The sequence below is a fragment of the Artemia franciscana genome, chromosome 1 (assembly GCF_032884065.1).
Source record: "Artemia franciscana chromosome 1, ASM3288406v1, whole genome shotgun sequence".
NCBI classification, from domain to species: Eukaryota; Metazoa; Arthropoda; class Branchiopoda; order Anostraca; family Artemiidae; genus Artemia; species Artemia franciscana.
Genome location: NC_088863.1, coordinates 42,280,894 through 42,297,081, shown reverse-complemented (window position 1 = coordinate 42,297,081; position 16,188 = coordinate 42,280,894). Strand labels below are relative to the sequence as shown.

At 34.8% G+C, this 16,188-nt stretch overlaps 1 protein-coding gene across 1 annotated transcript in view; it reads right to left on the bottom strand.

Moving 5' to 3' along the window:
- Nucleotides 1–16,188, bottom strand: part of LOC136029897 (ankyrin-3-like) — a 51,425-nt gene that overhangs the window by 8,746 nt on the left and 26,491 nt on the right. The window contains exons 7-8 of the mRNA XM_065708390.1: nucleotides 11,828–12,046; nucleotides 3,969–4,169 (exon numbers count right to left, since the gene is read on the bottom strand). Coding sequence (XP_065564462.1) covers nucleotides 3,969–4,169; nucleotides 11,828–12,046 — 420 coding nt within the window. The remainder of the gene's footprint in view (nucleotides 1–3,968; nucleotides 4,170–11,827; nucleotides 12,047–16,188) is intronic.

Here is a 16,188-nt window from a genome sequence, read left to right as displayed (position 1 = left end):
AAATAAATTCTTACTTAAATAAAAATCTAAAAATACTTTATTTTTGGTTACATATTTTAGATCCATTATTATAGAGAAGAGGCCTAGGCCTTATTGCCGACCGAACAGTTCGTGGTAACGAACTGTAGTAAGGAGCGACCCGGCTCAATAGTAACCAAAACCCTAAAAAAAGGAATTTTGATACCAATAGCTACATCCAAAAAATCGCATTTTAATGCTGATTTCAAATATATAACTTTCATCAAGATTAGTCTGACCTATCAGAAGTTACGAGCCTGAGAAAATTTGCCTCATTTTAGAAAATAGGGGAAAACACCCCCTAAAAGTCATACAATCTTAACGAAAATCACACCATCAGATTCAGCGTATCAGAGAACCTTATTGTAGAAGTTTCAAGCTCCTATCTACAAAAATGTGGAATTTCGCATTTTTGCCAGAAGACAAATCACGGATGCGTGTTTATTTAATTTTTTTTTTTTTCCAGGGGTGATCGTATCGACCCAGTCGTCATAGAATGTCGCGGGAGGGCTCATTCTAACGGAAATTAAAAGTTCTAGTGCCCTTTTTAAGTGACCAAAAAATTGGAGGACACCTAGGCCCCCTCCCACGCTCATTTTTTCCCAAAAGTCACCGGATCAAAATTCTGAGATAGTCATTCTATTCAGCGTAGTCGAAATACCTTATAACTATATCTTTGGGGACGACTTACTCCCCCACAGTCCCCGGAGGAGGGGCTGCAAGTTACAAACTTTGACCACTGTCAAACAGTTCGTGGTAACGAACTGTAGTAAGGAGCGACCCGGCTCAATAGTAAACAAAAGTCTAAATTTGGTACCAATAGCTACATCAAAAGAATCGTATTTTAGTGCTTATTTTAAATATATAAGTTTCATCAAGTTTAGTCTTACCCATCAAAAGTTACGAGCCTGAGAAAATTTGCCTTACTTTAGAAAATAGGGGGAAACACCCCCTAAAAGTCACAGAATCTTAACGAAAATCACACCGTCAGATTCAGCGTCTCAGAGAACCCAATTGTAGAAGTTTCAAGCTCCTATCTACAAAAATGTGGAATTTTATATTTTTTGCGAGAAGGCAGATCACGGATGCGTGTTTATTTGTTTGTTTTTTGTTTTTTTTTTTCCCAGGGGTGTTTGTATCGACCCAGTTGTCCTAGAATGTTGCGAGAGGGCTCATTCTAACGGAAATGAAAAGTTCTAGTGCCCTTTTTAAGTGACCAAAAAATTTGGAGGGCACCTAGGCCCCCTCCCACGCTAATTATTTTCACAAAGTCAACGGATCAAAATTCTGAGATAGCCATTTTATTCAGCGTAGTCGAAAACCTTATAACTATGTCTTTGGGGACGACTTACTCCCCCACAGTCCCCGTGGGAGGGGTTCCAAGTTCAAAACTTTGACCATTGCTTGCATATAGTAATGGTTATTGGGAAGTGTATACAGGCGTTTTCAGGAGCATTTTTTGGTTGGGGGGAGGGGATGAGAAGAAGGAGATATACTGGGGGAACTTTCCATCGAGGAATTTGTCATGGGGGAAGAAAATTTCCATGAAGGGAGCGCAGGTTTTACGAGCACTATTAAAAAAAAAACAATGAAAAAACAAATATGAAATTTTTTTTTTCAGCTGGAAGTAACCAGCAGTATTAAAACTTAAAACGAACAGAAATTATTACCCATATGAGGGGCTCACCTCCTCCTAATACCTCGCTCTTTACGCTAAAGTATTTTTAGTAATTTCAACTATTTATTCTGCGGCTTTTGTGATTCAGGGGTCAATCTTAAGGAATTGGGACAAAATTTAAGCTTTAGTGTAAAGAGCAAGGTACTGACGAGGGGGCGAACCCACTCATATATGTAATAAAAACATGAGAATACAAAAGTTCTTTACGAAATCTAATTTAAAAGTTACGTATATCTTTTACTTATAAAAAGATTCGTAAAAAATTTAAAGTTCTAGTTGCCTTTTTAATTAACCGTAAATCGGAGGGCAACTAGGCTTCCTCCCCCGCTCTTTTTTTCTCAAAATCATTCGATCAAAATTATGAGAAAGCCATTTAGCCAAAAAAAATAAATATACAAATTTTGTTTTAATTATTACTCTGCGGAGAGCCAAAATCAAAACATGCATTGATTCAAAAACGTTCAGAAATTAAATAAAAAAAAAAAACAAGTTTTTTAAATGAAAGTAAGGAGCGACATTAAAACTTAAAACGAACAGAAATTACTCCGTATATGAAAGGGCTTTTCCTTCTCAACGCCCCGCTCTTTACGCTAAAGTTTTTTACTGTTTTAAAATGTAGAGTTAAGAGAAAGAGTCAAACTTTAGCGTAAAGAGCAGGGCGTTGAGAAGGAAAAGCCCCTTTCATATACGGAGTAATTTCTGTTCGTTTTAAGTTTTAATGTCGCTCCTTACTTTCATTTAAAAAACTTGTTTTTTTTATTTAATATTTCACATAAGATGCTGCGAATTGAGGCATCTCTTATCTTCTAGCTCCAACATAAGCATGGAATAGAAGATAAAAAAAAGACATAAACCAAGGATAAAAACAAACAAAAAACACATAAACAGCAACACAAAAGTTGAAGCAACAAGTGCTGCTTCAAGGTCAATAGATTTTTGGTCAAACTGAGCTGTGACAGATATTATTCACGAATTTTTTTTCGTCAGTATTTAATGAGCATATTCAAATAAAAACAAATTTAAAATAGAAACCATACGATTTGAAAATTAGCAGCACTCGTTGGTTTAATAATAAATTTGGTGTAGGAATCAATAATATGGCCGTGAATGAATTTCGAAAGGCTGTACCTTTAATTTTAATGAACTTTACAGCTAAGCTTTTTGAAAAGAAATACTTTCGTTTATTAAAAGGCACACGTACTGATAATGATATCTCTCGCTTTTACCTTTAACTTTGCCTAAAATTTTCCAACGATCTCTTTCAGAAGTTGTTTTTGGTCAAACTGAGCTGTGACAGACATTATTCACGATTATTTTTTTTTCGTCTATTTAATGAACATATTCAAATAAAAACAAATTTAAAATAGAAACCATACGATTTGAAAATTAGCAGCACTCGTTGGTTTAATAATAAATTTGGTGTAGGAATCAATAATATGGCCGTGAATGAATTTCGAAAGGCTGTACCTTTAATTTTAATGAACTTTACAGATAAGCTTTTTGAAAATAAATACGTTCGTTTATTAAAAGGCACACGTACTGATAATGATATCTCTCGCCTTTACCTTTGTCTAAAATTTTCCAACCATCTCTTTCAGAAGTTGCTCATGGTCAAACTGAACTGTGGCAGGTATTTATTCACGATTTTTTTTGTCACTATTTAATGGACATATTCAGATAAAAAAAAATTTAAATAGAAACCATAGGATTTGAAATCTATTCTAATTATGGCATAAGATATTAACAATGTGCTCTAATGCATTTGTCGTGCGATATGTTGAAGTTACTTGACGAAGAATTCCCACCTATTTTGTACTTTTCTTTAACTGCAGGTAAAAACTTACGGGAAGCGCCACATGGTCTGCTCCTAACCACACATAGTACTCTCAACCGAGAGCAAAGAATCAGAAGATCAGTACCTGCGCAATGAGGATTATTGGTCTGCGCGCAAAAGTGTTTTTTTTAACGACCATTGGAGAAAATTTTTCACTATCTCAGAGGGGATTACCGTTCATAGTTTTGAGATAAATAAGATATCAATATCCCCAAAACAAATACTAAGGATTCAGAAAAATTCCTTATGACTTTCCGCGTGGATGCTCGACTCTTTACGTAGTACTTCGGAGGTACCCCTAGCCCCACTGCCCCCTTCATCAGACGTTTTCACCTATACCAACATCCATTTTGACCAGTAGCAACAATTGCTTCTTTGTTTTACAGAAATTTGAAATAGAAACTAAAAATCAGCATAACACGGCCCAGCGGATCTTACCTCTAAGCCATGTTGAAGAAGAACAATAAGAAGCTGTCGAATAAAAGCAAATGCCTGCTTCTTTTCTTCTTCTCTGTTTGAGGCGATGTTCTCGCAAGCTGTGAACACCAGAACATGCAAGGGGGTCAAATTGGTTCTTGAAGAACGATTTGTGTTAGCGCCATGTTTACAAAGAAGCCGCACACAATTAAGGTAGAAAACCTAAAATAAAATACTCCTGAGAAAACTGGAGCTGTCAATATAGATAATGCAAAATTAGCCACACCACTTCAACCAACTGACCAGTTATTTAGACACATTGAAAAGTGTAGATTCATTTGACCAATGGAAAAATTTGCAATTCTTGTCAAATTTATGCTTCCTACTGTTTCTGTTGGATGTTTTTATTGATGTCTAACTTTCCATGTTTTATTGATGTCTTTTAGTTTTACTGCTGATGATGGATACTGTATATGTGTCCGAAATATTCAGTTGTATTTGTTTCACTGTCTATTAAAAGGTTTCATCCCTATTTTGAACAGTTATATTTTAATCCCATATACATTCAGCCAGACAAACAGTACTTACTCTTTTTTATAGAAATTTATCAGGTTTTGATTCGAAGATAGGCGTGTACACGAGGGAGGAGGGCTTCGTGTTCGTACCCACTCCCCTAAGTCTCGTACTTTTGCTAAGATTATTTGGTTTTAAGATAGACAAGATTATTATTAACATTCTTTATATTAACCCTTCGATTCGCATGTTTGTGTTTTTTTGTTTGAATTTACTTCTATACCCCAAGCTCTTGGCTAAACCATTCCATTGAAACTCTACTGGAAGCCGTATTATTAAAGATATTTTTTTATGTTACTGTTTTTTGTATTTCAAATAGTAAATGAAGTCTTGATTGGGTGTACATTTATTTTTCCAAGTCTTACTGCAAGAGGAATAAAATTTAATTTTAATCAAGAAATGTTCCTGAAGGACTTCAAAATCTTTAATTTATTTTCAAAAAATAAGTTTCGAAACAATAGAATAAGGTAATGATTTCAACAGAACTAAAGAAATGCATCGTTATAATATTTTGACGTTCTATTCCTGAATGATTGTTTCTCAGCCTTAATGACATTAAGCTCTCATTTTGCTAGTGATACCCACAAAACATCCAAGAGAGTTTCAGGGGGGGCTGTTCTGTTTATTAAAACGGAGTTTAGCTCAATACTCTCATCTGTTGTTGTAAAAGTGAACTGTTGCATTCGAATCCGTTTTGCCAACACCTTTAGATTCAATATTAAATGTTATTTTTATTTAATTTAGTTATATCGTGAGAATCCAGGGAAAGCTCTTGCCTCGGGGCTGATGTGGTTTGTGATTTTGCTTATTTTGTGAAGCCATTAGCAGAATAGAAAAAAGAATTCCAGAGATTTTTATTCAGCGAAAATAACTGACCAATGTCGCAAAATTCAATCCGACCTCTACTGATGACCGAATTTCTTGTTTATCTTTCAATTAAATGTTACAGTGATTTACGGGCCTCCTTCTCAGTTCCTTACCTTTTGCTCCTATGTGCACATTACTTTCTATTATTCTAATATTTCGCGTTCCTACCATCACTGTTGACCCTGTTAAATCGATCTGTTAAGAATCTTAAATCGAAATGTTGAGATATTTATGATGTTAGTGTTTTTCATCTTGATGATGATTCAAGAGGACCTTTTTTCAAACTGGCTTGTGTGCTCCTTTGAAACAAGATTTGTTTCGTCACTACAATTCTTAGCGGTAAAGATACGATAAATGGGACGTCGTAGAGACCTGCTGCGGTGACTTGATTACTGAGCACATTTTTTTAAACTTTTAAACAATATTTTCCTATTTTTTTTTGCCAGAGAGATTAACCCAAAATTAGATTATGAGCCATATCAATCTGGTTTCGCATTGCATGTAGGATGCCAACAACATCGTGTTCTCACTTTCTTGTTACTTCAACAACAAAACATGGTTCTATAGTACATTTATGGGTGTTGGATGTTTCAAAAGCTCTTCACCTTGCCATATCTAGCTAAGGGTGCTCTCTTACTCAGCTTTATTCAAGTTAACCTCTTGCATATGTCCTCAATCCTTAATTTGTAGCATGCTATTCTAAATGTTCAGATCCAGTCAGCGTATACTACTCATCTCTGTTCAAGTTCATCAGTCGCATATGGCCCTTTTCTATAGTCTACCCGTTCTGTCAGGATTCTTTTCTAATTTTTGTTAATCCCCTTTTCCATTTGGTACTATTCCATCGTATTTTATAGAACTAAAAAATGTATCATATATCACATACGCAGATGAGCTACAACTAAATAGCCCTTCAATTTTTATCCTAATTAAGTAAAAACAGCTTGTTTCTAAGGTGCTTGAAGATATTGTCTTTATGATTAACATTTATAAGTGTGAATGTTTCGATTATTATACTAATAGTCCAAGTAGCGACATTAGTTTTGATTCCTTTATAGTTAGGTTGCGTCAATTTAAGTTATAGTTAAGTTAGTTAGTAAGTTAAGTTAGTTTAGATAGTTAAGTTAGTTTCTGCGTTACGTTGGCTAGAAATTGGCACTTGTTTCTCCGTATCACCAATTCATTCTTGTGCGCACGTAGATATTTGCAACAAACATACGTACGTACGACTTAAAAGTCTCATAAGACCTTAGATATACTTCGTTCGCTGTGAAGAGATCATACTAATCTTTTTATGGCAAATCTGTGTAGTCCCAGATATGCAGGGTATAAGGGTTTTATATTTCCAGTATTGGAACTATTCTCATATTTGATCCCTAATATCGAAAGCTTCCAGCAAGAAATTGTATTCAAGGTTAAAAAAAAGAGATTTGCTTGCGGTTAGGTCCTTTTCATCCTGTCGTGCGTTAATCTTGATTTGCATTTACTACTAATACTAATAACTCACTAGATTTCAAAGCCGCAGGAAGCAAACACGGCTGTGCACGCTCCTCCTTCACCCCAATCCATTCACAGTCAACCTCTTTAGATCCTCCCAAGAAGTTCCCATTTCCATCAAAATTTATATTGCATTTACTGATTTGTTATGCTGTTATTTTTATCTTTAATTTCACTACAGAGAAGTTGGTCCTGTAGTTGTCGCTTTTCTTTTTTGGTACTCAATTCTGTTTTGTAGAACAAAATTACACACCTTTTGTCATACAGTGGATAGGACCTTTAATGCTAACTAGCAGGTCCGGTTCAAATAGGTGCGGGGCTTCATTGGATTTTTTTTTGCGGGGTCCCCTCTATATATTATCAGGTATTTAAACGTATTTTTAATCTTATATTTTAATATAATATATTACTATAACATATATTATATAAATATTATAATATAAATATGTAATATTATAATTATATAATATTTAATATATTATATTAAAATGTTATATTAACATTATATTTATATTATATATAATATTATAATGAATATTATATAAATATCTGTATTATTATAAATATAAATCATGTATTTAATTCACATATTTTAATCATATATATATATATATATATATATATATATATATATATATATATATATATATATATATATATATATATATATATATATATATATATATATTAGATATTTAAACAAAACATACATGCAGAGTAATGTACGTACGTAAAGTAGTTCACAGCGCGTAGTGCAAAAACTCCCTAATATAGGAGTATCTCAATTAAATTCAATAAATTTTACTTTAAATTTTACGGGTATCAGTTTTCTATATTATTAAACACGCATTATAAAATAGCAAATACACTAATAAACCTCGTCCAACAATACAAACTTAAAATAAATATATTTTTAATTATTTGAATAATTCATAATTTATCCCTTATCGTCAAAAATAATTTGATTCAAATTTCAAAATATGTATTTTTTTTTGTTCATTTTGATGGTAACGTGGGGTCTTTTCAAATGGTGGGCCGGGTTGGGGCCATTCGCCCTTTATCCGGCCCTGCTAACTAGTAATATATTAAGAAATCATACTTGGATAACAAAATTGTAACGCATGAATTACAAACCACACAAAGTCCATTTTTATAGAAGCTTGGTTTTAACTAGCTTAGCCTCTATATATTCCCTACAAAAGGTATACTGGCAGTAATAAAAGCGACTGATTTCCTCTTTTTTTTTTTTTTTTTTTTAATCTGAAGTGTGACTTTAAAAAGTGTACAGAAGTAGAACCCACAGAAAAAATAGAGATAAATTTTTCTACGTGGCCTTTTCTTTTCTAGAAAGCGTCTCTAGAGAGGTGAGTTTAGAAGGCGTTCAGAATTAAAAACCAAAGAAAAATAAAAATTACTTTCATACAAATCGATTGTAAAATAAGAAATGAATTCTAATTTAGTCTGTGATATTTCTTAGTTGTCCATTTGCATTTCTTCCTAAAATATGAAGAAACAACCCCGCCTTCTAAAATTTGATTGGTTTGAAAACATCCTGCAAGAGATTTTGAGCCAATAAAAAGAGCGGAGACTTTTTTTTAGAGCATCTGGGATATTTTTCTTGCAGATCACTTCTTGTTTAAAAAAAACAAGAAATTTCGCATTTTAGAGCTTATAACAAAGAAAAAAGAAGAAAACAAAAAAAAGAAAAAAGTACAAGATCAAAACTTTATTCAAACAGGAAAGTTCTAACAGAAAGATATATTTTTTTTCTACAACAACACCCGAACTCTAACAAAGATTCAAATCACTGATATAAAAATACAATAAACAAAGAACTGCTTTATCCCCTTTCGCTTTCCTTTCCATTTCAATTTTCCGAGCTATAACAAAAAACAAGACAGCTTTATGTAGCCCTTTATAATTCAAAAAGATACTACAGTCAACAAGAGAACATGAATCGAAATGTACTTTCGGGAAATAAGCCATTTTCTCATAAACGTTCCCAGTGGGCTCATTCAATCTCTCTTAAATGAACTTTGAGACGACAGCGCCGGGGGATAGATACAAATTTACCAAAGGAATTACTTTATCGAAGAAGTAGATTGGCTAGTAATCCCTTTGGTTGCTAGAGGGGGGAAACGAGTCAAAGGATTATTTTAATGAAATACGATGTAATGGATACCCAAGCATTTGTGTCTTATTTAATGCAAACTGAAAGAGTAAAACCATCTAATTTAAAATTTGGGGAAATAAAAGATTAGTTTGTACGATGAATGTTAGTATAATGGTACGATGAATGGTAGTATCTCAAATTAAATGAATTAAGTAAGAAATCAAGAAACAAAACAGGAGACATATAAATAGACTTTTTTGCTAATAAATAAAATGTTATTTTAAAAGAATCTTTTGTGCTGATTGAAGGAAGATGCACTCATAAATTTTCATATAGCCACAATTTTAATGTGTTTTTTAAGTTTATTTAAAGAAAAACTGAGAATTTTGGACTGATTAAAATATGATTTTTTGTTGTTGTTTATGAGTGGTTTCTTATTAAGTGTTTTATACCAAACTCATAAATATAGTCAGATTTTCTTGAGCCCACACTTCTTACTACCGCCTTTAAAACTATTTACGCTACTCCTGCCCAGGGTGGGGTCACCACGACGACTGCTACTGCTGCTAAGACTAATCTTATCATGAAAAACTCCTAGTTGTGGCAGTACTCCTATGACTAATTACCCCTAACACGACTACTACGAGTTAAAGTCTCTTGAACTCGGTGAGCTTCCCGCTATTTGGAAAAAAGCTATTGTCGTCCCAATATACAAAGGTGGGAAACGAGAAGACCCATCAAACTACAGACCGATAAGCCTCACTTGTATTACGTGTAAAGTACTTGAGTCTCTCATTGCAGACCACACCCTAGAACACTTAAAACGAGAAAAAATACTTACTGAAAAGCAGTTTGGTTTTCTTAAGGAACGATCTGCAGAGATGCAACCGCTTTGTGCCACAGATGATTGGAAGAAAAACATCGACAAGGGGTTCCAGATTGATCTCATATACTTGGATCTCAAGAAAGCCTTTGACAAAGTTCCCCATAAGCGTCTCGTCAAGAAGCTCAGGAAATACGGTCTCTCCTCATCCGGGTCCTCATTCCGTCTTCTAAGACGGAATGAAGGTTGTCTCAGCAATACCGAAGAAGAAGTTCTTAGCGGAGTACCCCAGGGGTCAATTCTCGGCCCCCTTCTGTTTAATCTCTACATCAACGACCTAGTTGAGGGCATCAAATCTGACATCCTTCTCTACGCGGACGACACAAAGCTCTATCGCGTCATCTCGTCATGTGAAGACATTCACCACCTGCAGGCGGATCTCCAACGAATCGATGACTGGATGAAGAAGTGGATCATGGAAATCAATACCCAGAAAAGTCATATCCTCACTCTGGGTCCACAAAACTTTTCGTCCTCATACTTTCTTGGTTCCGCTGCACTCACTCTTAGTAGAGAAGAAAGAGACCAAGGCATCTTAGTGGATTCTGAACTGAACTTCAGTAGCCACTATGAAGCTGTCGTCAAGAAGGCTTCCAAAGTTGCTGGTATGATCAGAAGAAACTTCTCGTGCGAGGACGACAAAATGCTTGCTACGCTCTATAAGTCCCTTGTCCGCCCGATTCTTGAGTATGGACATTGTTCTACAAGACCATACTACAACAAGGACATAGATGCTCTCGAAAATGTTCAGAGGAGGATAACTAAATTCTCTCCCAGGTTACGCTTCCTTCCCTAGGAAGAGCGGCTTAGAAAGCTTGAAATCCCAAACCTCGCCTATAGATTCCATCGTGGTGATCTTATTGAAATGTACAAGCTCTGCAATGGAGCCTATGATAACGTACCAGCCCAGAGAATCGTGCAGTTCAATAAAAATCATCTCCGAGGACATCAGTACAAAGTGAGTATGGAACGTTTTTACAAGGACATGGGTCGATGGACTTTCGGCAACCGAGTTGTTCAGCATTGGAACAACTTACCAGAAAGAGTAATCTGCTCCACAAACCTACGGGCATTCAAGAAGGAAGTTGATGAATATTATTCAAGTGACATTTTCTCCTTATGCAAATTTAGAAGAAATACAAATTAAGATTTTTGTTTTGTAGAGGCTTAACGGCCTGCCATCAAATTTGCGAATATATTTATTTATTTATTTATTTACTAGTGCCACAACTGCTTCTACTACTCCAACTACTTCAATTATCCTTACTACTTTTACCAAGACTACTCCTACCATGCCAACCCCAGTAAAAGATAGTAATCCTACCTAAACAGCTACAATCATTGCTGCTATTATTACTCTTACACAATTAATTTTGGCCGAAGTAGAACTCCTAGAATGACAATTGCTGCTACTGCCACTAACATTAAAACTCCTAACCCAACTATAAATTCCCATGCCAAATTCCTTATACCACGACTACTACTACATTACCACTCCTATAGCGACTACTCGATTTCGTTACAGTACTTCAAGCACAGCTACTATTAAGGCTCCTATAAAGACTACTCTTACCATGACTGCTACTTCCAACAACACTTCCACCACAACTGCTACTACTTCTAGTCTTACCACCGCCACTCCCGGTACAACTAGGCCTGCCACAACTATTCCCATCATTACAACTAATATAGGGGGAAATGTCAGCACATCTTTTTCCTCCTTTCTTTAAGGTTAATATCCAGTTTTACCCAGCTCACACATCTGTTCATTGTAATCCCCAGCACACGCTTCGCAAAAATAGCTTATTCAAGAGCCGTGTAATTAGACTGAATCATCTCAAAAACAGATTGAAAGTACGACTTAAACGCAAAAGTTGAGACGCATAAGTTAGGATTAAGATAGAATAGCTTAAGAAAAGAAGCAAAATATGAGTACGAAAAAAATACCTTAGTAGTATGCGACAAGCTATACAAAGGGTCTTTGTTGATAAGTGGAACCAAGCAGACCATTAGAGGACCACTACCATCTCTGCCCACAACATTTGGATCTCCGCCGTGCTGTAGTAGCATATCTAGCAACTCGTAACGAAATTCCCAGTCCCGAACATGTCTCAGAACGCATGCAAGTGCGGAGTTGCCTGGCTGATTTATGCTCGGCCCAGCACCCTAACAAAACATAATCATGATTCTTTAGCCCTTTTGTAAAAAATTACCTGTTTTCTTTAAGTATCTCACTTTTTTAATTAGAGTTTTGAAAAAAAGAAGAAAAAAAAACAAGACTGAAAAACGTATCACGAGGTGGACAATCTTCGACAAGACAAATTTCATTGACAGGTTTTATTTCTTAAGGTTCACATACCCATCCCATGTGATCAGAGCCGTTCTTAGGATTTACCCAGGAAAAATTAATTACAGCACCCCTCCCGACTCAAATATAAGCAAAACAACCAAATTAAAGAGAAAATTTTTATTAAAGTGGACAATCCCCAGTCACGCCCCCAGCCTTGGTGCACAGGGCAGCTGCACCCATCTCCCCCCTCCTTTTGAGCAGCTCTGCAAGTGACCTCCAATAGGTTTTACTTAAAGAATACAGTTAATTTGTATAAATTGAAATACTGCATAACACCGAAAATATCCTATTCTGCAGAGAAACTTAGATCGTTACGGCTATCCGTAGGAAAAGAGTTGCAGTTAATCAAGAGAATGTAAAGGAACTGTATTGAGACACTTCTTCTTCTTTCTAAAAATTAGACTTGTCCTACAATCCCATATCAAAATTGTTATTCGGTATACCTTATTTTTATACTTACTTTTATCAAATTGTAAAATGAAAAATATAGGAAATAACATCTTTTTAGAAAATAAAGCTAGATAAAGCGCGGGGGGTTATCATATTTAGCCCTCATACTTCAGGTACTTAAAGACGATGTGGAGATAAAAGAGTAACCCGGAAATTGCTTCTTTTTTGTGATTGGGAGACGAAAAAAAGTGATATAAAAACAAATAAATACTAAGTCGAGCAGAAAAATGTTTGTTTTTAAATGTTCGCGTTTTTCTGAGTTGTGTGAAGTTACAGAAAAATAAAGTTGTATTGGAAATTATCAAGAATTGGAAAGTATCTGTAACTGCAGAAAATCTGCTTGTTTCTATATATATAAAAACACCAAAGACATAAAACCAACTAACGAGCCCGGCTATATCGGTACGCAGAACAATAGTCATAATCTTGGGATCTTGGAGCTGAACAAAGAATTGGGTTTTCCCTCTTCTATTTGTTAAAAATAAAATTAGTAAACATATGCCTTTTTTAGGGAAATTTGGAGTAAAAATTGTCTTTAAAATAGCGTTGATGAAGTAAAAAATCGTAATTCGACTATTTTGCCCGTGCAGTTAGATAAAGAATTTGATAAAAGGGGAAGGAGGGTCTTTTCCCTTCTTAAATGAAAATTTCCAAATTATTATTTTGATAAATCTACCCTGTTTTGTCTTGTGGATGGGGAATCGAGTAGAAACTTCCAGGGACATTTTTGTTCAGAAGGAGGGGCAAAGCGTCTTAAATTCTGTGTTACGGGGGGAGACAATTTGGTCCGTTTCTCAAACAATAGCTACATTTTGCCTTTTGTAGTAGAGGCTTCGCTCTAGTCTAATATACTAAATTGTCCATTTCCAAAGTTAAACTAACGAAACTATACCTCATGGAAATTCGCTTAACTTTTAGAATGTACCATGTTTTTGTTTAATTTTATTTAGCTTTCAATTCGAAAGAAAAAACAAGAAAAGCAGAAACCGTTATGATATATGCGGCTTCTCTGAAAACACGGGATTTTAAAATTGATAACTAGATTTTCGAACACTTAAAAGAAAACTACTAAAGCAGTATCTCAATTTATAATCAGTTCATAATCATTATTAATCATTTTTTATAATCAAATATTCACGATAGATTCGTCCTATCCCTGTCAAAACTCCAAATATCTTTAAATAAAAACATAAAAACCCACAGTTCAGGGGAAACTACAAAAGTTTTTATCAGTTGACCCCAACCCTGGCTAAATACCCCCATAATCTTGGTCAGTTTACGAATACGAGTACACACAAGCCTTCCAATTTGATTCATATTTTCCTGAGTTTTATCAGTAGAGTTAGATTAAGGTGCAAAAGATGCTCATACATTTTAAACTTTTTGCTTTTTACTTTCTTATTTGCTTTTTATTTTATCTTTTATTTTATTATTATATCTTATTTATTTATTATATATTATTTATTATATATTTATTATATATTACTTATTTTATATATTACTTTATTTTATACATTACTTATTTTATATATTATATTATTTTATTATATTTTATATATTACTTATTTATTATATATTATTATATCTTATTTTCTTATTTTATCTTAAACTTTCTTATTTGCTTTTTTTAAGAGAAATGATAAAACCTAATTAAATAGGTTCTCCAAGTATTTTTTCCTTTCTTTGAGAACAAATTATCAAAAAAGATGGATCATTATGCTCTATAATTTTTTTTCAATGAATATATGCTTGAAAATACTCACTACCAAGAAAGGCTGCCTAAACATGTCTTTTTTTTAAACATCTACTGTAAGCAAGCATTTTTTTTTTCTTGAGTCAGTGTAGGGGTAAAATGGGCAAATTTATGAGGAATAATAGGAAAGCAGGGAAGCATCATACAACTCGCGGTAATTTGTCGGGACAACCAGTATGAAGTGTATGTTGCCCCTCCCCCCATCTCTCTAAGCAAACCTAATCCCTATGTTGAATTCATTTTAAGAATATTTTGGCTCCAATATAGAAAGCCGAGGGATATTTCAACTAGCCCATGCAAACTAGTCCATGTGGAGGTTCCTAATCCCTATGTTGAATTCAGTTTAAGAATCTTTTAGCTCCCAATATAGAATGGCGAGGGATATTTCAACTAGTCCATGCAAACTAGTTCATGTGGAGGTTCCTAATCCCTATGTTGAATTCAGTTTAAGAATCTTTTGGCTCCCAATATAGAAAGCCGAGAGATGTAGGGCTAAGACAGTGGGTGTCGGTCGAAATACAAGGGAGCGTTTATCGTCAAAATATAGAGATTTCTAGGCCATTCTTCTGCACTAGCCCGTAATTTTCTACTAAATCGTGTAAATTCTGATGGTAAACCAAAAAAAAATATATTAAAAGAACTCTTAAACAGTGTGTATCCAGTAAACAGGCCTTGAAATCGTTCAAAAACGCTGGTGAAAAATTGGTCTGAATTTGTATCCATAAGCTCCTAAAAAGACACAAAGTCTGGTTTTATTTAACTTTACATATCTATATAGCTTTCTTACAGGCAAATACGCAGGGGCAGTGGGTTTCGAGTCTGCCTCCCCTCAAGAAAAACTTAATATTAGTACGATTATTTCAACTGCTTCTCGTATTTTCCCATAAGCAACCTATTCTTAGCTTCTTTTTCAAAGATATCTTCCCCCCTCCCACCCCCTGAAACGAAATAGATTTTAATCGGAGTGGACCAAATAACATTAGGTGCACCTCAAGGCATAAATCTTGCAGCCCTACTGTTTCTATTGGTAATAAACTATGTTCTTTGGGGAGTTGAGGATCGTTTTAAATGCGTTGCCAACTTATCCATGCTGCTGAAATACCTAGTGGAAAAGCACGATGTCGTTCCGCAGTTCAGTAGCGACCTTTTGGTGGCCAATCTGACACATTTGGGAAAATCAACGAGAATAAAGCAAAAGTGATGAGGTTCAACCCCATGAAACATAACATGATATAGCCTGTGGCGGATGGATGGATGATAAACTATTATCAACAAGTGAAAACGAAATCATTTTTATACATTCCTGAAAATGGCTTACGCTAGCTGTGCCTCTCACTCAGACTATCTGTCTTGGCTTTTTCTCCAATTAGCCATAGATTGATGGCAACTTTATTTTAATTCAAAAATTTTCCCTTGTTGATAGTTAGTCTATTATCCATCCATCCGCCACAGGAGATATCATGTTTCATGGGCTTGATCCTCATCATTTTTTTTATTCTCATTGATTTGCAACCCATGTGTGTCAGATTGACCGACGAAAGTCGATTTGAGGACACTACTAAACGGCAAAACGACCTCGTCTTTGTCCACGGGTAGGCAGTTATTTCAACCGCAGCTACTCGGTGTCGGATTTAGCTCAGACTACTCTATTAACCCACATGTAGTAAACGTAGTAAAGAAAAGAAACTACGCTCAAGACTGTTGATTAATTTGGGGCGCCTGGGTTTTTCCACAATGCAACTCAAACTGTCATAT